The sequence below is a fragment of the Onychostoma macrolepis genome, chromosome 03 (genome assembly GCF_012432095.1).
Source record: "Onychostoma macrolepis isolate SWU-2019 chromosome 03, ASM1243209v1, whole genome shotgun sequence".
NCBI classification, from domain to species: Eukaryota; Metazoa; Chordata; class Actinopteri; order Cypriniformes; family Cyprinidae; genus Onychostoma; species Onychostoma macrolepis.
Genome location: NC_081157.1, coordinates 21,484,061 through 21,509,223, shown reverse-complemented (window position 1 = coordinate 21,509,223; position 25,163 = coordinate 21,484,061). Strand labels below are relative to the sequence as shown.

The window sequence follows — 25,163 nt, the reverse complement described above, 5'->3', positions numbered from 1 at the left end:
GACGCATGATGACATTCAAGCTACCCATCTTTGTATCTGCATTACTGTACAGAAGTCTGGGGTTAGAAAGTTTTCATGTTTTTGTTCACCAAGGCTGCATTTATTTGGTAAAAATACAGTAAATACTGTAATATTGTGACATATTATCACAATTTAAAATAAATGTTGTCTATTTTAATAAATGTTCAAATGTAATTAATTCCTGTGATGCAAAGCTGAATTTCTAGCATCGTTACTCCAGTCTTCAGTGTCTCATGATCCTTCAGAAATCATTCTAATATGCTGATTTATTATGAGTGTTGAAACTGTTGTGCTGCTTCATATTGTTTTTTGGAACCTGTGATACTTTTTTCTTTGATTCTTTGATGAAGTCAAAGTTAAAAAGCATAGCATTTGTCCAAAATAGAAATATTTTTTAACAGTATAAGACATTTATTTATTTAACACACCCCTCCTGAATTAAAGTATTAATTTCTTTAAAAAAAAAAAAGAAAGAAAAAATTACTGACCCCAAACATTTGAATAGCATTGTATATTGATAATATAATATACTTTGTTTCGTTTTTAAAATAAATGTTGTTCTTTTTAACTTTGTATTACATATAGACTGCACATACATACATACACACTGTATATACATATATTTTATTGTTGTTTTATACCGTTGTAGTGCCTTGAGTGTAAGAAAGAAAATTTATAATGATTCTTATTTATTCTTCTTATGTGTGTGTGTGTGTGTGTGTGTGCACATGTGTGTGTGTGTGTGTGAGGAGAGAGAGAGAGAACAAAAAATGTATAGGAATTTTTGATGGTTTAAGTGGTTGTTCATAGGTGAAATACAGGTAGAACCTGAAGCACTCTCTGTGTGAATGTAAATGCTTCTAGCCTCTGGATCTTGGGCAGGTCAGGACTCTGATTTGATGAAGCCTGTCGTGCACACAGCAGTTATTATGGGAATAAGGAGAGGTGGATTTAATGTGTGTCAACGTACTTGACGGACAGGGAGAAGTCTCCAGGCGCGCTCTCGCTCTCTCTAATGAGGAAGGCTCCGTCGTGCCTCTGTTTGTTTAGGATCTCCTCCGCTCTGGCCCTGGGGATTCTCCCGAAGAACCACCTGTGAACACAAACCGACATAAACGTTACCATTATATAAGACATGATACGGAGGACAGAGATCAGATAGTCATCAGCTGAAGATGATTTTCACTGATTTACATGGAAGTGTGGATGAATAGAAAGAGGAAATATCTTTTGCAAAGCACTGGCGCTGAGAGCAGCAGCTTAGGAAAATGAGATGGCAGTTTTCTGTCTGATGGAAAGCCAAGAGAGCAATTAACACTGGCAAAGATGAGTGCAGACAATCAACAGAAGAAAAAAAGAGAAAAATCAGCTCAGAAGAACAGCTACATTTAGAAGATAAGCAAAACACAGAAGACCAGATGATGAGCACAGAATGCTTCATTACAGCATCTACGTGAACAAAAACATGCAAAAACTTGAAAAAAGAGAGCTAGTTTAGAAACCATCCAACAATATGTGCTTACTGAATGAAATTGAAGTTTGAAGTCAAACTTCACTAAGGCTGGCTGTGTTTGTGGATGTGTGCAGGGTGAGGTGAACTGGGTTAAGCAAACCTGACAACCGAAGCCCTTTATTTACCGGAGAGACGAGAAACAGCTGACAAAGCCAGTTCAATTACTGTGTGCTATTATAAATGATAGCCAGTGTCACCACTGTGCTTACAGACCTTGGAGTAGATGCTCACATTTAACTGGAAGCATGTAAATAGTTCAATTTTTATTAAACAAGATTTAAAAGCAAGAATAGTTTTTAAATGTTTTACAGTTCTGCTTGTGTTTACTTATTGAGATCTGATGTCGTAATTACTGCTTATTCAAAAAGTCGAAAACAAAAGAAAAGAAATATAAATTATAGACTAAAATAAAAAACAAATAAATTGTATTTTAATTAAACAAGATTTAAAAAAATTCACAGTTCTGCTTGTTTCATTAATGAGACCCAATGTCATAATTACTACTCGTTCATAAAGTCAACCCCCCCCCCCCCCCCCCAATTAATTCCAGTGGATTAAGAATAATAAACAATAAACTAAAATATAAGTGATATATTTTGCTGTAAATTGCTGTACTTTAATTAAACAAGTATAATTTCTGTATTAGTGTTTTATTGATGAGATCCATAATTACTGTTCAAAGTGCAATATGATATAAAGTAACCTGAAAAAAAAAATTATATATATATATATATATATATATATATATATATATATATATATATATATATATATATATATATATATATATATAAATAAATAAATAAATACACACACACACAATAACCTTAAAGAGTCACACTGAGCAGACTATTATTCCAACCCTCATATTTTCATCCAAATTAAATATATAATGAACATCTACTTTAATCAATGATAAAACGAATTATTTTACTCTGTACTTGCGTGAAACAGTACGTCATGTGAAATTATAATACAATTCTGCTCTCAGAGGGTCTGTTACGTAAGGCCAGGAATAAAACCACAGACTGTCTCCGCTGTACCTGCCTAATCTCTCCTGTCCGCTTTGATGTGGATGGCACAAGCCACAAACACAAAGTGCATGTGACCAGGAAGTGGCATTAAAGCACTCGAGGGCAAATTCCACTCGCCGCATCCTGCTCGACAACAGTCTCTCTCCACTCAAACACATGGACGGCATTTACATCGCCTGTCCTGATAAGAGGCCCCTACCATAAACCTGGCCAGTCTTGTGTACCTGATGGTAAAAAGCCGCTCTGTTTTCATGGGATGTCAAAACAAAGCGAGTCCAAAAACACTGACGAAAATTAGTTCCAGTGACGCAAATGATCAATATTCAATTATCTGTTAAAGAGAGGAACTAATTATAACAAAGAGCTTCACACCACAGAAAAAACTAATATTACTAACGCCCCTTTATTTAAAACATTACTTATTACTGTAAATATCAAACTAAATTAAAACAATGGAATGTGGCCTTCAAATATTTCCATCTGCAAGTGATTATTCAAGTAAAGAAATAAATGAAGGTTGGCTATTTTGGCTTGGGCCCGCAAGAAGCCACCCAGGACGCCTTTATTTTACCTTGACACACTTTAATTTTAGGAAAAGTTAAAACACTTTGAGCTCACACAAGCTGTCTGGCATCAAAAGGGAAACAAAGCGTTCCAACAAAAACCATCAGGAAGTCAACTGACAGAAAATAAGAGATTGTGCAAAATTCAGATTAGGGATTAGGAAAACACCTGAGAATCTGTGATCTGAGACCAGAAGTAATTCAGATTAGAGCTCACACAACAGCCTCAAGGCTGACAGTGTAAAGTACACTTGGTGTGCTGTGAAAGCTAATATATTATCAAACATTCAGTTAAAATAAGAAATTAAGCAACTTAAATATTGCCTGTGTGTAGGATGATAGCCGAATGAGGTGAATCCCTGGAACTTTTCCCCCCTTCGAAAAAGGCGAAGTCTGCTGTCTGGGAATTTCTCGGGTAACGTAGACCAATCATGTTCCGTACACAATGATGTTCCGTACAGATGCCGTTTTGGCGCCGATCGCTAAATAAATACTTCCAGGTCATACACAAACCATATATCTGTGTCGTCTTCATTTCTCCCTCTTTCACCCTCAATCAAGACAGAGACCCATTCGCAGGTTGTTTCCGTGTTGAAATAAATACTATTTGGCTTGCTACCGAGGCAGATAACATACCTAATTAACTAGCTAACGTCAACTAGTTTCCTCCCTCACGTTACTTCACAGAGCGGGGAATAGCAGACTAACGTACTACGTTTCTGTGATTTAGTACAATAAATTTAGCTGGTATCACGTCTATAATTTTAAGCCTCCTGCCATTGTTTACATCTGTTCAAAATCGCGTCATTTAAAAAACAAAAACTGCTGGCTCTCGGGTGTCTATAGGCCCTTAAGCACCGCAGGAATCTTTTCATAGTACCCAAACTAATTGTGGAACTACCCACTTTTTGGCGTGTTAGCATCGCGGGAACTAGGAACAGTTTTAGTTCCCGGAACTCCGTTTGGAGGAACTAAATTAGCTCCTACTTCAGAGTAGGGTCTAAAACAGTTCCATAGGAACTATCGTGACGTAAGTGTACGCTGATTGGCTAAACGCATACGAAAACGCCCTCATCCGCCATGATTTAAAACGCTGTGTAAACATCGCATCAACTTAATATTTCGCAAGAATGGAGAACAGCGATAGATGGACGGACGCTGAAGTGCAGGCACTTTTGAACATTCTGAACTCCTTTCCGATCTTTCAATCGCTTGACGTATAAGTTACGTCGACATTCCATGTCCATTATTGTGAACCCTGCAAGACACAACAAAAACACAGTTCCGATCACAGCGTCCTCCATCCTCCTGTTGTTAACGTTGTTCTTCTTTGTTTTCGTTGTTGAACGCCGTGGACAAATGACGTCGCTGTCGACCGGCTTACATCACTTCTTAGTACCCACTGTCGGTGCGAATGCAACCCTTTAAATGGTACTGGGAAATAGTTTGCGCAAAATCGTCCCAGGACTTTAGTACTGTACTTTTAGTTCTGGAACCAAAAGCGGAACACTGTTTGAGTGTTATACAGAGAGAGACCGTGTGTGTGTGTGTGTGTGTGTGAGAGACAATCGCGCACTCTCCTTATATGTATGTGCACACATCTTTGTACCTCACCGCTCATAACTTGGACTGAAAGATGAATATGTAGAAAGTGAGCATATCTCCAAAAACCTTGTTGAGCTGCAGATTTAATGACTGCATTTTTTATTTTTTTTACAGAAATTGTTTTGATTTATGTTTTTGATTATTGAGCTGTAGGTTTAGGTTAAGTGACTGCATTTTTACTTTTCCATTTAGAAGGATTTTTTTTTTTACAAAAAATTAATGTTCTGATTATTGTTGAGCTGCAGGTTTTGGCTCACTTAAGTGACTGCACGTAATTTAATTAACAAGAATTCAATTATTTATATTAATTATTTAGCCTGACATGTTTACCGTTCCAAAATGTTCTATAGGTTTCTTAAAAATAAAATGTATTGTGTTCAGTGGAAAAAACGTTGTTGTTTTTTACCCAGACATTTAAAAATAACATATTTTAGAGCTGTAATCGCAATACCGTGAATTTTTTATCTAAGGTTATCATACCGTCAGAATCTCATACCGGCCCATGCCTAATATATACAGTGGGTACGGAAAGTATTCAGACCCCCTTAAATTTTTCACTCTTTGTTATATTGCAGCCATTTGCCAAAATCATTTAAGTTCATTTTTTTCCCTCAATGTACACACAGCACCCCATATTGACAGAAAAACACAATTGTTGACATTTTTGCAGATTTATTAAAAAAGAAAAACTGAAATATCACATGGTCCTAAGTATTCAGACCCTTTGCTGTGACACTCATATATTTAACTCAGGTGCTGTCCATTTCTTTGGTGAGAGAGGTAAAGAAGAACCCAAAGATCACTGTGGCTGAGCTCCAGAGATGCAGTCGGTAGATGGGAGAAAGTTGTAGAAAGTCAACCATCACTGCAGTCCTCCACCAGTCGGGGCTTTATGGCAGAGTGGCCCGACGGAAGCCTCTCCTCAGTGCAAGACACATGAAAGCCCGCATGGAGTTTGCTAAAAAACACCTGAATAAGATTCTCTGGTCTGATGAGACCAAGATATAACTTTTTGGCCTTAATTCGAAGCGGTATGTGTGGAGAAAACCAGGCACTGCTCATCACCTGTCCAATACAGTCCCAACAGTGAAGCATGGTGGTGGCAGCATCATGCTGTGGGGTGTTTTTCAGCTGCAGGGACAGGACGACTGGTTGCATTCGAGGGAAAGATGAATGCGGCCAAGTACAGGATATCCTGGGCGAAAACCTTCTCCAGAGTGCTCAGGACCTCAGACTGGGCGAAGGTTTACCTTCCAACAAGACAATGACCCTAAGCACACAGCTAAAATAACGAAGGGTGGCTTCACAACAACTCCGTGACTGTTCTTGAATGGCCCAGCCAGAGCCCTGACTTAAACCCAATTGAGCATCTCTGAGAGACCTAAAATGGCTGTCCACCAACGTTTACCATCCAACCTGACAGAACTGGAGAGGATCTGCAAGGAGGAATGGCAGAGGATCCCCAAATCCAGGTGTGAAAAACTTGTTGCATCTTTCCCAAAAAGACTCATGGCTGTATTAGATCAAAAGGGTGCTTCTACTAAATACTGAGCAAAGGGTCTGAATACTTAGGACCATGTGATATTTCAGTTTTTCTTTTTTAATGAATCTGCAAAAATGTCAACAATTCTGTGTTTTTCTGTCAATATGGGGTGCTGTGTGTACATTAATGAGGAAAAAAATGAACTTAAATGATTTTAGCAAATGGCTGCAATATAACAAAGAGTGAAAAATTTAAGGGGGTCTGAATACTTTCCGTACCCACTGTGTGTATATATATGTATATATGTGTATATGTATACAGTGAGGAAACTAAGTATTTGAACACCCTGCTATTTTGCAAGTTCTCCCACTTAGAAATCATGGAGGGGTCTGAAATTGTCATCGTAGGTGCATGTCCACTGTGAGAGACATAATCAAAAAAAAAATATCCAGAAATCACAATGTATGATTTTTTAACTATTTAATTGTATGATACAGCTGCAAATAAGTATTTGAACACCTGTATATCAGCTAGAATTCTGACCATCAAAAACCTGTTAGTCTGCCTTTAAAATGTCCACCTCCACTCCATTTATTATCCTAAATTAGATGCACCTGTTTGAGGTCGTTAGCTGCATAAAGACACCTGTCCACCGCATACAATCAGTAAGAATCCAACTACAAACATGGCCAAGACCAAAGAGCTGTCCAAAGACACTAGAGACAAAATTGTACACCTCCACAAGGCTGGAAAGGGCTACGGGAAATTGCCAAGCAGCTTGGTGAAAAAGGTCCACTGTTGGAGCAATCATTAGAAAATGGAAGAAGCTAAACATGACTGTCAATCTCCCTCGGACTGGGGCTCCATGCAAGATCTCACCTCGTGGGGTCTCAATGATCCTAAGAAAGGTGAGAAATCAGCCCAGAACTACACGGGAGGAGCTGGTCAATGACCTGAAAAGAGCTGGGACCACCGCTTCCAAGGTTACTGTTGGTAATACACTAAGACGCCATGGTTTGAAATCATGCATGGCACGGAAGGTTCCCCTGCTTAAACCAGCACATGTCCAGGCCCGACTTAAGTTTGCCAATGACCATTTGGATGATCCAGAGGAGTCATGGGAGAAAGTCATGTGGTCAGATGAGACCAAAATAGAACTTTTGGTCATAATTCCACTAAACGTGTTTGGAGGAAGAAGAATGATGAGTACCATCCCAAGAACACCATCCCTACTGTGAAGCATGGGGGTGGTAGCATCATGCTTTGGGGGTGTTTTTCTGCACATGGGACAGGGCGACTGCACTGTATTAAGGAGAGGATGACCGGGGCCATGTATTGCGAGATTTTGGGGAACAACCTCCTTCCCTCAGTTAGAGCATTGAAGATGGGTCGAGGCTGGGTCTTCCAACATGACAATGACCAAGCACACAGCCAGGATAACCAAGGAGTGGCTCTGTAAGAAGCATATCAAGGTTCTGGCGTGGCCTAGCCAGTCTCCAGACCTAAACCCAATAGAGAATCTTTGAGGGAGCTCAAACTCCGTGTTTCTCAGCGACAGGCCAGAAACCTGACTGATCTAGAGAAGATCTGTGTGGAGGAGTGGGCCAAAATCCCTCCTGCAGTGTGTGCAAACCTGGTGAAAAACTACAGGAAACGTTTGACCTCTGTAATTGCAAACAAAGGCTACTGTACCAAATATTAACATTGATTTTCTCAGGTGTTCAAACACTTATTTGCAGCTGTATCATACAAATAAATAGTTAAAAATCATGCATTGTGATTTCTGGATTTTTTTTAGATTATGTCTCTCACAGTGGACATGCACCTACAATGACAATTTCAGACCCTCCATGATTTCTAAGTGGGAGAACTTGCAAAATAGCAGGGTGTTCAAATATTAATTTTCCTCACTGTATATATATATGTATATATGTATATATGTATATTTATTTATATGTATGTATATATATATATATATATATATATATATATATATATATATATATATATATATATATATATATATATATATATATATATATATATATATATACACACATACACACAAGTCTGCAATATCGTAATTGTTGTTTTAAGGATGTGCGATTTGAGTATTTTGCAAAAACCATTCAAAACACCCCTACAGAATGCACGCATACATTACGTGAAGTCTAGACAAGTGCGAGTGCACATTTAGAGTACGTCAGTCACTGCATGATTCAGTCTATTAAAATACATTTAGAACGATCAAAAATTCAAGATATATATATACATTTTGAAACAAAACATAAATAAATGCATGTGCGGCTCAAACATCTATTAACAAACGTACGTGTTTATTTTAGCACTTCCCGTCAGTGAACACGTCAACACGCAGCCTGCAAAACACTAGGCACAAAGAAATAATACAGTTAAATAAGAAAGTAGCCTAAATAATTTGTAACAACTTAAATCACATGCTGAAACATGCTAAATCACATGATGTTTCCAGCCGCACTGAATACGCATTCAGGTGGTGTGCTTGTTGCGCAAATGTGGCCAGGTATCTTGCCTCATTATTCCACCACCAAGCAAGCGAGTCTTCGCTGGCCTCCTCTCGCAAATAGCAACTAGAAACGGCTCTTTAGATATGAAGTGCTCGCACATTTAACACTTAATGCACCACACCGCAACAGCTGAAGTCTGTCTACACTGGACACGACAAAGCGACCATTAAAATCATTTGAATTTTATGTCAGCACGTCATAAATAAAACGAGGCATCAGTTTACTGTCGTGGATTTGTCGTGCCGCATCCAGTGTAGACAGCATCACTGATTATAATTTATTGTGTTCTATTGACTATTGTATTCTGTCGTGCCGCGCAGCGCCTCTTGCGTCCGGTAAAGGAAGTGCCATGGCGTTTGAGGTAATTTGTGAATTAAAAGTCTAAATAAAACAATTTACAACTAAACGGTAGGGGTGGAACGATATATGTATTCGTACCGAACCGTCACGGTACGGACATCTCGGTTCAGTGCATGAGGCCTTACGACGAATAAAGGCAATTCACCCCCAATCCAGAAGGGGGTGCCCGCAGTAATTCAGCGCTGTTTGATAACCGCCAGCAGAAGAACAGCGAATGCCATGAGTTGCGCACTTGAAAACAAAGCCCCCAGACAGTGACCATGTGCTGATTCCGAACGCGTCTCTCACATAGACTGACAAGGGAGTATACTTTAAAGGCTTGCGCACTCAACTGTTTGCGAAATGGAGCTTTGTGCTCGTGTATCCTACCTCTCTCATTCGGCACAAATCCAAATATCCCATAATATTTCCATATCTGCAATGTAACGTATCTGAATGCTAAACTATTATTTATTATGTAAATGATAGGCTTTGTACTTCAGTCGCGGTCCAACGGTGACACAGAGGCGGGCGCACTAATGTTTGGCTCACTGTACCAAAGTCTCTTTAAGGGTATTCTATAGTCTTTGACTGTACTTTATTTTGATAAATTACCAACTGTGCTGTCAAGTTAGCAATGCTGGAACTGATGGATGTGTGTGTGTGTGTGTGTGTGTGTGTGTGATCACTTTATCTGTTTGACTGTTTCAATCAACTTTAAACACTTATTGTCTTAATGCATCACTGTATAAAGGTCTGTTTTTATTTGTGTACACTCACAATGAAAACAAAACGTGCTTTTGTAAAATAAGGAAAACAAATAGAATGTTGCTTTCTGCCATTTGAGTTTTCTTTCTGTGAACAAATTAAGCGTGTCACAAAAATTAACTGAAAAACTCAGCATATATAGGCTGTTACATGTCGCACTGGTTTTTTTCCCTTGTTTATCTGTAAACTAAAATCAAATATATTTCAAGAATTCAAATTCACAGTTTATATTTCAATATAGTTAATATATTTCAAATTCACTGTTTAAACCCAAAAGGTATATTATATTAACAAAATACCTGTTTCTGCTAGATAAAATAATTCATTTGATACATAAACTGTGCAATATCCATTTGCCAATGCTGTTATTACATTTTGAAACTGACACTAGGGCAGAATGGCAGGGTTTGAAAGTCCGGGAATCAGTTCAAAACACTGATTCACTGGTCTTGTGTGTTATTTTGAGCTATTCTGATACATAAATTTGAAGATGTACATTTTGAATGATGTAATAAACTAACACCATCTCTTCACTTTGCTTCTGATGCCAATTTGAATTCTTGAGCAATACTTGAGACCCTCACTCCCTTGTTTTATAACAGCTGTACACAGCTCTGTTCAAAGATTTCCAAACATGATTCTAGTAAATCTCCTCAATGCTGACAGATTCGTAAAACAGATGTCTGCAATGATGGGAAACACAGAGCAGAGGAGTTTCTCCCAGATTAGGGAAGTTAAGTCATGTCGGAGAGGTGTTAGATTGAGTTTATTAAATTCTCTGTAAGCCTGAAAGAGCTGTCCAGCAAGGAAATGACTCGCACGATTCAGCAAAGTCACTTAAACAGAAAATTCTGAAGAAAAATTATTCTGAATAAAAACAAATAGAGCAATATTTCTCAAGGTGGAAAAAAGAGGAACTGTGTGTCATTTTGTTGGGTGATACTAGTGGCACAGAAATGACACACACTTCAACTTTAAAGATGTGAATGATCTCATGGTGCTTTGAAAGAGGTGTAAAGGGAAGTCAGGTTGTGGCGGCTAAAGTATCTTTAGTATACTTACGCATGTGCCTTCATCTCGATGTAGTTTTTAGGAATGAAACCATCTTTGCCGTTTAATTCTGCCTTATACCAGTTCTGATCGCACTCTTCATTTAATACCTGTGGATTAGAAGAGAATACCATTATTATTGATTAAACATGACTCATTATCCTGCTGTAATTGTACATGATTGCATTACACTATAATTTGCATACAGCATTATTCTGTTATGCATAACGATCCGTCCCGAGTTATCACAAGCACATGAGTTATTTTATCAAGAAAGCTAAACATCACAGCAGCATTGAAGAGTTCAAACATCTGTGTGAAAGTGTAATGCAAGAGCAATCATGCTAAGGCCCAGCACTAACCACCTGCATTCTGGTCAGTTATCTTATTTTAGCATCACAACATGTGTGAAGATGGAAAAAAAGTGTGTGGTGAGGTGTCTGAATTTGATTGGACGAAAAATGTGTGTGTGGACTGAGGCTTTTTCAGTTTAGGATTCAGAAAACCACCTATCTGATTAAAGGTACAAAGTATTGCATACTCAATTCCATGAGTCAAAAAACGAATGCAAAATGTATGAAAAACTGTTTTTATCTTTGTCCAGTATTGCAGCTCTTAATTTAAACAACAAAATGTGAAATTTAATTGTTTTTGTTAAGGTCTATAAACAATGCTGTTGGAAAATATTAATTCTGAGAAAAACGTTCGCCAAGAGTAATGAGCAAGTCATCTAAATGGAAAAAATTATCATAAAATAGTGCTCTTAAATATGAAATCGAATACTTTCCCTTTAAATTATCTGTAGATGAAAGCAAAAGTATGTAAAAATCTAAAAATAGGAAGAATAAATATCCAATATGGATAGACACTGAAAAAAAAAAAAAAAAAGATGATAATAATAATAATAATAATGCTAAACACAAACATTTATTGTTTTAGTTGTTTAAATAATTTTCCGCAAAAAAAACAAAACAATGAGACCTCTAAATGTGAAGACTACTCCAAAAAAATTGTGCTCGTAAAGGGTTAAATCTTTGCTGTAATCCAATATTATCCATTTAATTTAGCTGTAGATGAAAGAAAATATCTAAAACACAAAAATATTGGCTGATAGACATCTAATATGGAAATATACTGATTTAATAATAATTGATATATTTACATAAAATTAAGTGATATTAAATCAGTATAAAATGTTATAATCTTTACAATAACCCATAATATTAGCTGCATTGATAACATATATTGTGCATCCCTAAGCATCACATTATGTTGAGACTGTCACAACAGACCAGTTTCAATTCAATTTGTTCCAAAAGGAAAGTATGGTGCCTGTATTTATATTCTCTGCATTGGCCAACATCCTTTTCAACCAAATATCTGCCAGAGAACAGACTCAAAACTGTGGTTTGGAGGAAACAGAGCATGCAACATCCTTCCGCCGCAAAGATTGATGGGTAGACAACCAAAGGAAGAGGACAGAAAGAGAAAGTCTGACGACAAGGGACGGACCGTTGACCAAAAATGGATCGGGAACCATTAAAACGTGGGAAATATCCACTAAATGCCCAAGCTGATGCCCATTTCCACTCTATATGGCAACACATGATCATAGAAAACCCTGCTGGTGGTTTCCATATGTGGTTTTAGCATATGGTTAGCACCTTTGGGGTTCACTTTTACTTTGTAATTTTGCTTGTGAAGAATATGAGAAATATAGCTATCCAACTAGTCTAACAGTCCCAATGCAAATTATACCTGCTGTGAGTAGTTCAGAAACACACCAGTTTGCATGCATTGCAAAAACTGCCAGATCATTTTAAATCAAGTCATTTTGGGCTAATGCAATCTCTGTCCTAACATTTAATACTTCATACTCCTTTTCGTTTTTGCAAACAATGATTGTCTTTTTTTGACTCACATAAAATTTGGTGTGTTCATAACTGGAATTAAGTGGGTGCACAGGCAGAAGACGACATGTTGGGTGGTTTACAGGACGCTTTCAGTGCAGCAACAAAGCCACAAAGAGAAATACAGAGAGAATTGATTGTGCAGTCCTCTCCCTGATGCATACTTAAAACATAATAGGGCGCTAACAGCTCTCAGCTAAACCCAAAAGACAACGATGAGATTGACACCATCCACTCAGCAGCTTCAATCTGGAGTGAAAGCTACAGATGGCCATCATTTATTTATTTAGAGAGAGAGCGCGATCTCGCTAACTGTCTGCATCAAGCTTGGATCTGATCATTTACCCAACCACACGTACAGCAAACATATTTCTCACACGTGATGGTCTATCTGCATTAAAGGCCACATGGCAGAGTGACTTTCACAAAGCCGGTCAAAAAAGGGATTTCATAGGCGATGATAATCATTTTAAAAATACATCAAACTTGGATTACTTTAAAATAAATTAAGATTTTCTGCATTTTAATTCTCAATAGCCTGCTCTAATGCATAAATAAATAATACATAATACACTGCTGTTCAAAGGTTTGGGATCAGTAAGATTTTTAATGGTTTTTTTTATTTTTTAAATGGAGTCTCTTATGCTCATCAAGGCTGTATTTATTTGATTAAAAATACAGACAAAAAACAGTAATATTGTAAAATATTAATGCAATTTCTAAAATTGGTTTCCTATTTTAATATACTTTAAAATGTAATTTATTCCTGTGATGGTAAAGCTGAATTTTCAGCATCATTACTCCAGTCTTCAGTGTCACATGATCCTTCAGAAATCATTCTAATATGCTGATTTATTATCAATGTTGAAACTGTTGTGCTGCTTAATATTTTTTGGAACCTGTGATACTTTTTTTGATTCTTCAATGAATAAAAAAAGAAAGAAAAAGAACAGCATTTATTCAAAATAGAAATCTTTTCTAACAATGCGAGTCTTTACTATCACTTTTTATCCATTTAACACATCCTTGCTGAATAATAGTATTCATTTCTAAAAAAAAAAAAAGAAAAATGTACTGACCCCAAACATTTGAATAGTAGTGTATATTGTAACAAAACATTTCTATTTTGAATAAACACTGTTCTTTTAACCTTTTTATTTAATCAAAGAATCTACCTAAATAATCATATTAGAATGAATTCTGAAGGATCATGTGACACTGAAGACTGGAGTAATGATGCTGAAAATTCAGCTTTGCTTCACAAGTATATTAAAACAGAAAAGTGTCATTTTAAATTGCAATAATATTATTTCACAAAATTACAGTTTTTGTATTTTTGATCAAATAGGTGCAGCCTTGATGAGCATAAACTTCTTTTAAAAAAACATTAAAAATCTTACTGATCCCAAATGGCAGTGAATGGCAGTTCAATTTTCAGCCACCAAAAACAGGGTGAAAATCCAATCACAAGCCAAAAATCTGAAAAGAAATTTATTTCATTCAACAAACAGAATATTTGACGTTATATATATATATATATATATATATATATATAAAAAGGCATGCATATAAAATAATTTAGATTTAAAACTCCATCTAATAAATGAAAATAATATATTTACAGGGAAGACTCATGAGGAAATGAGATGCGAATTCAAATGCGTCTGTTTTTACTCTTAGACAAGTGCAAGTCTGAAAATAAGAACACTGAAATTCACAAAATCAAGAGAGACTGTGAAAAGGTCTAGGGCAGGGGTGCCCAATAGGTCGATCCCGATCGACTGGTAGAAGGCAGTGCTGGTAGATTGCGCTTTAGGTCAGTGGTTCTCAACCAGGGGGGCGTGAGATAAAACTAAAATATAATACATTCACTAATATTATGACATGTAAAAATATATAGCCTATAAATAAATAACAGCACAACCTCTATACGTATTGTGTGATGTTCTGTGTTTCGGAGCAGCAAACCGTTTCTCATCGCGCTGTGTGAAATACAGACTGAACGGCGGCTCAAAACCGCTGTATGATCATATGATATGCAAACCACAGCTCTCGGCTGGATAAAAGAAGCCAGTGTCACACTAGTAGCCTAAAGTTTTGATGAACGACGATTGTAAATCAAGGTAAAGATGATTACAGTGACATACAGGATCGTGCATTAGGCGCGCGATGTGTCCGTTATAATTAATGCGCAAACAAACCTTGTATGTGCGCTCTCGGCGCACTGTTCACTATAACTTATTTCTGCTTCAATACAGCTCTTCACGTAGTTGAATACAGCGAGTAGGGCTGGGCTTTAAGCTAGGATTAACTCGAATGTGTAGTTTACGTCGACTTGTTTGAATGAAAATCGGTTTTCTCTTTAACATCCGCCGACGCTCCCCTCTGGGCTCCCGTAGATCCGAATGGGCTCAGCCCTCCCCCCGCGCGTTTGCCATATAGGGGTGGGCCGATAGACGATGCCATCGCCCATCGCTATGTTAAGACGCTATGTTAATGCATAATGCTTTTAAGTTTCACTTTCGAGATTAGCGATCGCACGTACTCTGTTTATACTATGGAGTGGTAGTGCTTACCACACATTTTACAAGATTAGATGCTTGTCAGTGGTGCTCAGGATCTGTAAATCATTCGTCATCGTCCCGCCAAAAAACAGCCTACAGTCACTGATATTTAATGCTGTTGAATGTTTTGTTTGCACTTTATCAGAACTACCTCCTATCTATTGAATAGCAAGATGTTAAACTTGTATTTAAAGAAAACTTATCAAAAAGGGACCACCTAATTTTATGTTGTTACATTATGTTGTGTTACATTTTCACTGTTTACAATGGCAGGGCCATTCTGGTTTCTGATTGCACTTTAACCCCAAGGGGGAAAGCCAGATCAAATCAAAGGGAAAAATCAAAAAATAAAAGTTAAAACTTGTTTTGATAATTTTTTTTGTCATCTGCAGATTGATTTTAAGTAGGCAATATCGCCCCGCCCTAACAGCGAGTGTTCTAAAATGGATGCTCGCGTGTTTTGGAGAAGTTCGTGAGGACCAGTGGTGTTTATGTACATATGTGCAGCTCGTTCTGCAGCTCGCCACTGTGGCGTCAAGCCACCTTCAAATCGCTGAGTTCAGAATGGTTTCATTTTTCAATTGTATTTTGGTGTGTTTAGTGATTCTGAATGGACCCGTATAGTGGTATAGCTGGTTGACTTGTGCTTATATGTTAAAATTATTGTATAATTGAGCTTTACATACTTTTAAGTTGTATATCTGCAGTGGCATTTTTGAAAATTATGTTTGCAAAAAAGAACATGGAATGTTTAAATCTATTTTGAATTTGTTTCGTTTAAAAAAAAAAAAATGCATGTAATTGAAAAGTAATAACACTAGAATACAAAGGTTTTAGTGAATAGAAAAGTTTGGGCTTGCAGTATTGATTTGAAGAGGAGGGGTCTTGGAGTAAAAAAGGTTGAGAACCACTGCTTTAGGTAAATGCAATATAAAGATACATCTCAACAAGCCTTTTTGTTTATTTATTTTATATGTATTATATCATTTATTTGTTTTTCACTTGGTAGATCTCGGTGAGTTTCTCATTTGAAAAGTAGATCTAGATCTAAATAGATTTCACTGAAAAAGTAAGAAAAAAGTAACTAAAACACATGGCTACAAAAAAAAAAAAAAAAACAGCTTATGATTTAAAATTAAAATAAAAATAGATTTAAAATAAAATAATTTTTTTAAAATTATGTAATGTATACTGTAACTTAAAAAAAAAAAAAAAAACAGTATAAATGTCATACATAGACACCTGGGGTAGCTATTTCCAGGCATGCAATTACAGCTCCTATCAACTTCAATCTCCAAAACTGTAGGTCAAGATTTCTTTCAAATAACAAAATCTGACAAAAATGGTATTCTAAATTGTGCTTTCTTAGCCAAGAATTTTTTGTGGCTAGTCAACAAACAAACACGATTGGCTCTTTTAACTCCTCCCCCTATAAAATCACTGATGGCAAATCTATATCAGAGATACACTGGACAAACTCGGTCACTCACAATACCCAATTTTTTTACCCAACACACACAGTTGAACATCTGATCAGAGACAAAACGATTTGCTTTGTTGGCAGTTTTATCAGTGGACACAAGTACGTTCTTGTGACGGCCCGTTCGCTCTGGCCTACACTTCTCTCTCTCACTTACAAACACAATCTCTATCCATTGTCAAGTCAGCGCTGTGTCAACAGCCCCCAGCGCTCACCCCCGCTTTTAATCAGACATGGCACAACAGTAATGGTGCTTTCGTTTTGTGTGGCAGAGATTATCTCATCCACAGCTGTTGTGGCCTTCTGCTCTAACCAACAGCCGCTACTTCACAGTCGGAGATGAGAAGACACGTCGGGATACCCACAACGCACTGCAACCACCGCTACTTGAGCCAATACCACGGGTCAAAGCTGGACGAGGGGTTTGGAATAAGAGTGGCGATGAAAATTACGCATTTGCGGTCAATTCGACGTCATCAGATGAGGGTCAAGGCTAAAGTTTTCATAGACCGACAGAGACAGGAGGGGCGGCAATGGAGTCCAGAGAGGACTGAGACACACGACGGCAGTAGATTATCTGAACGTGTGGATTAATCTGGTGTGCGAAAATAAAATAAAATAAAAATAAATAAAACAAAACAAAAATGGAAGTTAAAATTCTGAAGTTTAATATTTAGGGTTAGCAGTATTAAATTAAAATAATAAAACAAAAATAAAACATAAAACATAACCAAAAGTAAAATACAATAAACAAAAATATCAAATAAAAACAAAAAAATAAAAATAAAACAAAAATAAATAAAGTTGAACATTTAGGGTTAACCCTGTATTAAATTAAAACAAAACAAAAATAAAATGAATAAAACAAAATATAAATCTATACAATAAAATAAATAAAATGAAAAAGAAAGCTAAAGATGAATGCTGAAGGTTGCGCTTCCCGAAGCAAATGAAGAGTTTAATTTTAGAAAAGGGTGAAATGTGCGCAGGAAATAAGCTTTGAAATCATGCAAACTGTAAGCTTACATAATAAAGGCCAGTCGTTCATATTATAACCCATGTGCTGTTATCAACACTGCCATCCACGACTTCACAAAGGGTCAGGGCACACTACACCACCATAGACGCTGATGCATGCTACAACAAGGCTTCTTTTCATCCCAGACCCGCTTTCACAAAGACAGCAGTGTGCAAGCTAGTGTCAGTCTCTGCTTATGACTGACTGCACGACTTTAGTACAGGCAAGATGCTGTCAGTCTGTCAAACACGCACACAAAGACCTGACATGACATTTTAACATCACAGTCAGTGAAAGACTGCTGAGAAAGGGGAACGGATAAGAGACCGTCTCAATAAAATAAATAATTCATACAGAAACAACGGACACATGCAGCATCTCGCCATCTGTCTCAACCCAGTACCTCAGGCCTGACCCTGGGACGTAATGGGAACACAATAACCCTCCAAAAAACAAAAACAAACCACATCCAGCAGAGTATCTGATCCGGGATGCTTTTGGTGTTCAGTTCTGAACATGCTTCCTGAAGAAAGAGGAATGGAGAGAAACGGCTTGATTAAACAATCTGACGAATACTCGTATATCAACTAACCGCGAGAACCGTAATCTTAAACTTTAAAAGATCAAAAAGCAAGACATTAGCACTTTTGATGGCAGCATTTTATTCAAAACGCAAAACACATTAAATGAAGCTGGCATAATTATAAAGTTCGACCTCATTATGGAAGCAAAGAGTCCTTATTGTAGAATTACTCCCAAGAGTCCTTTTCCTGCAGAACGTTGACTGACTCAGCACTCGATCAGACGAGATGTCACTGCGCTTAATTAGCCCTACAGACGAGGAGGCTAAGGTCACGTCGCTGCCGCAAATTACAGCAATTACTAGGCTTTGATTACGGTTAAGTGGCATTGTTACACTTGGGTTTGTTTGCGATGCCGTTTGTGCTGACCCTGGAGAAAACATTCAAATGGAAACTCTGAATGGAGATGATGGTAAAGCGTCTTGCCTTTAAAATGGCATTTTGCATTTTCATTCACAACAGCGCTCGGCAATCAGCAGTAATAATTCTCGTCCTGATTCACAGCTCTCCCGCTGGGACTTGTGATTGCTGATTAAATACAGCTCGCTTGCACTCGTGCACCCAGAATCCATTTCATCATATTTCAGGGAATTAATGAAGTCTGTTAGAATTGCTTTCCTGAAAGTAAACGACTTTGATCAGATTATGTTTTTCAGATTTTTAGAAAGAAAAAGCCCTAAAACAGCCCTACAAGTCTCCATGATAACGGCTCGTGGCCTTCCCCTAACTAAAGAGATTTTTCTAGGGATACACATTATGAATCTGCCATTTTGCCCAACAAACAAACCAGACAAGAGTGTATATTAACGTCGGTGGACTTAAACTTGAAAAATGGTGTGTATTGATGTCTTTCTGCGGTTGAAACAAGATACCTTCTGATGTTCATTCATGTTTGTTTTGTGTTTTAAGTGAATATGAAAAGACGATCAGTTCACTTGCTGCTTGAACTGAGGCAATATTCAGTGATCTGTCACGACACAAAGAGCCACAAAACGGTATTTATTGTTTGAATTTCCTACAAAATGACAATTCGAAAGCTCAGTCTGTGTTTCATATCAGAAGTAACCTGCTCTGTCTTGTCTGTCGGCGTGTTGTCAGATTCCTCTTTGCTCCGATGTATTTTTCACTGCGAGAGAACATGATGTGTATTGTGAGAGCAGCACGGCTTGTCGGAGATAGAAACAGTAACTAAGGGGGTGGGTCTTTGCAAAGGGTCAATTGTCAATTGCTAGTAAATTTTAGTGTTTTTGGTCCTCAACATTCTCCAAAATATCATCTTTTGCCACATATATTTGCCATATCATCTTGTTTTCACAAAGGAAAGTAAGTGAACAGGACACATGGCACATGTACGGACCGGTGATCTGAACTTTACTTTAATCTATCCCACACAAACCAGAAGATTACATCAAACCGGTTTGGCTCCATAGGTTGACTAAGCCTTTCTGCTTGCCCATCCGTGAATTATAAATCATGGATTGTGCTGTTACATAAGCCAGCGTCCTCATGACACTGACACATGAGTAGAAGTCTATAATCACAGTTACTGATGGACAGTTTTGGACAAGTCTTGCTGATGAGCCTGCCTGATACAGAGGCAGTGAGAGAGGACGTTCTTAACAAGCCAAAGTGATGAAGGGCCGTGTTAATCGCTGCTTTAGGAGGCTGTTCTAATGAGCTCTGCGGACAGCACACATGGGATTGTGATCTTAGCCACCTTGTTGAGTACCTGCTACTGTAATCATTCCAAATTGGATTCTTCACGGGTTGCTGGTCCCTCTGTGGTTTTGACATTTAATTACCTTTCTAAACGATTTTGCTGCCTTGTTTTAATCATCCATTACCATTCAAATAAAAGACATCTGACAGTTGAAACCTGTATTGTCCCTCTCATTCTGCACCAATACAAATACGTGCGCGCGTTGCACGTGTTTTGCTTGCTTCATGAGTGTTTCTGTGTTATATGAGTGGCTTTGGAATATAAATCGAAGCACGTTTCAGATGAAAAAAAGGCAACTTTTATTTCTGAAAATATCACAGTTCGAAGATTTATAACGAATGGTTCCCTGCATTATTACAGCAAAACGCGTGATTACAGTACTGAGACACTGCAACGGAGCAGCTCTAATACTATTAAATTAAAGATGATGTACCATAGTGCAAAAAAATGAACAGTGAAAGTAACAAAAACTTGAAAAATATATTTTAATGGGCATAATTAAGTGTGAAAATAACAATGATATACAGTCAAACCAAATATCATTCAGACACCAGATAATTTTTTATATTTTTTTACTACCAGTAAAATTGATACAAATTTGGGACCAAAAATTATTCAGACCGAGTCTGGGAAAAAATTGAAGTTCAGGTTTGCACGAACCTGGTTGACAGCATGCCCAGGAGACTACAGGCTGTCATTAAGGATAAGGGTTGCCTGACAAAGTGTTGATAGTTGTGTAAATATTGTCATACTAACAGCTGTCTGAATAATTTTGTTGGATTGTAATCCATTACATACCTTTCTATCAAAGTTATCTGACATTATCAAGCTGAATTTGTTCTCACACAGTTTAACTGAGTTCTTGTCGTATTTTATTACATTTTCTAAACTATAGCGAATAAACTGTGATAATGTGAGAAATGTTGAAGGTGTCTGAATAAAAAACAAACAAAAACAATTAAAAAACAAAAATGAAAAAGTGAAAAGTTCAGCATTTTTTTGTTATTTCAAAAGGTCTGAGAAGTAAATGCCTACATAAACTTGGCTGCAGTTTCTTGACACCGAGCCGATGAGTTGCTTAATGAGCCGTCTTTGAGTCACCTTAACTGCTACCCAGGGACGTCTCGCCATGATGACTCAGTCCCTAAAGATACCGGCGGCCGATAACACTTCTGTGCAGCTGGAAACGGCCCTGATGAGGGCAGCAACCTCATCCTTCATCTGTGACACCACCTATAACTCATTCTCTCCATGTGTCGGCTTATAGCTTCATTTGAAACACGGTGAGGTAATGCATCATTTCAGCAAACATTCATGTTGAATGCATGCTTTTGCTAATGCAGAGCTCACAGATTCACACAAGCTTTTTTATGCTTCACATAGAAAAGATTAAAGACAGAGCGAGCCTGTTCTCCGCTGTCAAACGGCAAGCATGCATAAACACTGGTCAACACAGTAACACTGAATGTAAAGAGTGTAATATAAACATGCACACTAGCGCTCAACAAGTATGGCTCTTTCAGTGGCTGATGACTAGAGAAAGTGTGATGGCTGAAATATGAATCATACAAATTACTGACAACAAATGAAATGCACACACAAAATAAACCAACAATCTCAACAAAACTGCCAAATATTTGCCATTTAACATGCTTTTATCACTGCAATTTTGCCATAAGTTTTTACTGTAAATTACTATACAATTTGCAGTTGCATACTTTAACAAAGCATACATTTATACAAAGTATAAGAACACACAAAGTATATACTTTTTCTTATTTAAATCTTTTTTTAAATGTATTAACTACATTTAAAAATGGATTTTAATTAATATGATATGATTAAAAATAACAAGAGGAAAAAGCATAAACAGAGGGACATAAAATTGTAATTTTATATCATTTTCATAATTAAATTCTCAAATGGACCAAAAAAGAATGATTGAAATGTTGTTATTATTATTAGTTTTTTAATGTAAATTTATTTTATTCAATATAAAATTACATAAAATGGTAAAATTAACTTATGGTTAAATGATTTTAAACTTTAAATTTTATTTCTTAATATTACATTTTAATTTTCTTTATTAATTTCAGTCTATTTAAAATTACATTCTAAATATACATACATATATACCCACATCTCTCTCTCTCTATACACATACACGCGCACACACACAAATACATAAATTTGCATTGCTGTACTACTATTCTGCTCAGTACGATCAAGAATAAATATATTTTTTTACAATTCTACATTGATTGGACCTAAATTAAGAACTAGTACTTCAAAAAGAATTGGATCTAAACAATTTCTTGCCTTTAAATAAAAAACGGCAAGAAATTATATAAAACAACTTGTGAAACACAAAAAGCCAAAAATAGCTGAAAAATACCAGAAAGAAAAAAAAAAACTTGTTCCTAGCCAGTACTCGTATGGAGTCTGAAGCAGGACGGGACATGTTTGAACAGTGATTAGACAGTCGAATCAAGACTGCTCAATGTTTGCCGCACGCACTCCACTGCAGCTCTGCGGAGACAGGAAACTGCTGGGGGTGGAAGCTGTACCAAACAGGAAGTGAGAACAAAGTAGCTTTAAAGGTGGCTGCAAGCTCACACGCTGATGTCACCAGGGTGCCATTGCACGCGCTCAGCCCCCTTTAGGCTGACGCTCCTTCCCAGAATACCTGGGTCAGGAAGTGATAAACAGAAAGATGACGAGGAGGACAGAGGGTGTGTCACTAACCGTCCAATGGAGAACATCATACAGATATCACAGATTCCACATGCAACTGCTAAGATATTAACACGGATACATTTACAGTCATCTCACTCATTTATGCGCTAAGCACTGGCTCTCCGTACGCTACAATAATGCAGATTTTAGACTTTCAAAAGGCTTTAAAACTCTAAAAGAATATATAACATCAGTCTGAAGTTAAATTAAGTATTTCTTGTTTTTTCAGGGTTTCCAAACCTTCTTTAGACCCAATGAATGTTCATGACCTTTGAAAAAGTTTATAAAAAAATTATAATATTAAAATATAAATTGAGCCATTTTGGAGTCAACTGTAACTAGAAAAATCACAAAATGTTTTTGACTAATGACTAAACATATCCACAAAAAATTATGACAAATTAAAAAAAAAAAAAAAAAAAAAAGATGAATTTGATAATTAAAATAAATCACAATGTTTTCCTTGACTAAATGCATATCCACAATAAATTGACTTTAAAAATATATATAATATTTGATATGAAAAGCATGCTGCAGAATCTCACTAAAAGTTCAAAAGCGCCGGATTTAATTACAACAAGTGCACAATTCATCTGAGAACATAAACCAAAGTGCATTTTTAGAGAGCTCAGCTGATGTGTGACGATCGAGACGAGTTCCTTCTTTCTGCTGGCAGTGTGATTCAAACCCACAAGACCCTTGTGCTGAAAATTTCCATGCGAGTCCATTTTTGGGAAAATCTGAGAAATCATTATGATAACACCATGATATCTGATTATGACAGCCACTTGAAAACATCACGCTGTTGATGATACTCGATCTATCATAGATTCAAACCATCCAAAATGCAAATTATACAACCTATAGTTACATTAGCTGCTTAAGGGAAGGTTGGTCAAGGTTTGTGGGCACCAGTAAACAGCCTACACAAAAAATGGGAAGTCCAAAGAGCTGAACAATTTAAGATTGTTCAAGTGGAAACTAAACTATTGAGTGTTTTGCACAAGAAACATGTATGACAATATAAACTGTATAAAAGCACGTGTGGTGCAGGCGGTTTATTTAGCTTGTGCCAGAACAACTGCTACCAAATACACATAGCACAGCCAAAATAGTGCTTCTTTACTTGTGCAGTCATAAGACATTCACAAAGGCAAGCTGTGCAACATAATGTCATCACTGCATGAGAGAGGAGAACCCCATCATGATCAAAATGAAAAAGCCTCGAAATGTGGTCTGTAAGCAGACCACTCTGACTCTGTTGCACAGAAGTAAAGACACCAAACATAAATGCCTAATGTAAAATGGTAAAACAAACATGGAAGATTCCACGTGTATGAAGAAACAACAACAGGAGGCTTATTAACAAAGACAAGAGTTTCTCCAAAACCGACAGTCAGCTTTTAGGTTCATTTTCGGCTTTAGGATTACAAAAATCGATTTGGAAAGCTGAAAGTTATTCTTAGAAAAATCTGCTGGTTCCATGCAGAAGAGACAAAGGCTTTATACTTTTCAGCTTTGAAGCGATTAATGCCAAAGGGGGGAAAAAGGGGGAGTTTGAACTCTCTCTTAACAGCAAAGCTACATGAAACAACTGAGATTACATACAAAGCAAGATGACGGCCAAGAATCAAGAGTCAAGATTGGTATTGTCATGTAAATTATGGTATGTCTTCGCTATGCAAAACCAGAAGGCGATTTCTTTGCACTTTTAAGGAAATCAGCTAACTGGTTGCTATTATTGTTGTTAGTAAGAAAAAAAAACAAAAAAAAACTTTTAGATATCAATCTGCAAATGTGATTGACATCTGTTATGATCATTTTTGGTATCTCCTTTGAAGAAATCTTGAGCTCCTTATTAAATGGACCACATACAAAAGACCCGAATCAGAAGCGAAGCGACATGTTTTATAGAATACAGAAGTTTGCGGTGCATAACCCTTATAATTAGGTCTTAAAATGCTCAAGTTACTTTGCATACATGTTTCTGTTTTATGGTTGATGGAAATGTAAAAGTTGCAACTGCTTTGCTATCAGTTTCATAAACAACTCCTTATTTCCATACACACATGAACAATAATTTAAGAAAATCACTGCCACATTTAAATGTCGTTAAAGTCTGAAGTGCTTTTGTAACCAAATAAAAACATTACAACATAACATAATGACACAATGTGATGTGGTGTGGCATCTAAAAACAGTGTTCCATTGACTTACATTCATTTAGAATTT

At 36.9% G+C, this 25,163-nt stretch overlaps 1 protein-coding gene across 3 annotated transcripts in view; it reads right to left on the bottom strand.

The window, feature by feature from the left end:
- Positions 1–25,163, bottom strand: part of grb2b (growth factor receptor-bound protein 2b) — a 44,190-nt gene that overhangs the window by 6,279 nt on the left and 12,748 nt on the right. For all 3 annotated transcript variants that reach the window (XM_058770723.1, XM_058770722.1, XM_058770724.1), the window contains 2 exons: positions 10,935–11,032; positions 992–1,114 (listed from right to left, as the gene is read on the bottom strand). In XM_058770723.1, the coding sequence (XP_058626706.1) occupies positions 992–1,114; positions 10,935–11,032 (221 nt within the window). The remainder of the gene's footprint in view (positions 1–991; positions 1,115–10,934; positions 11,033–25,163) is intronic.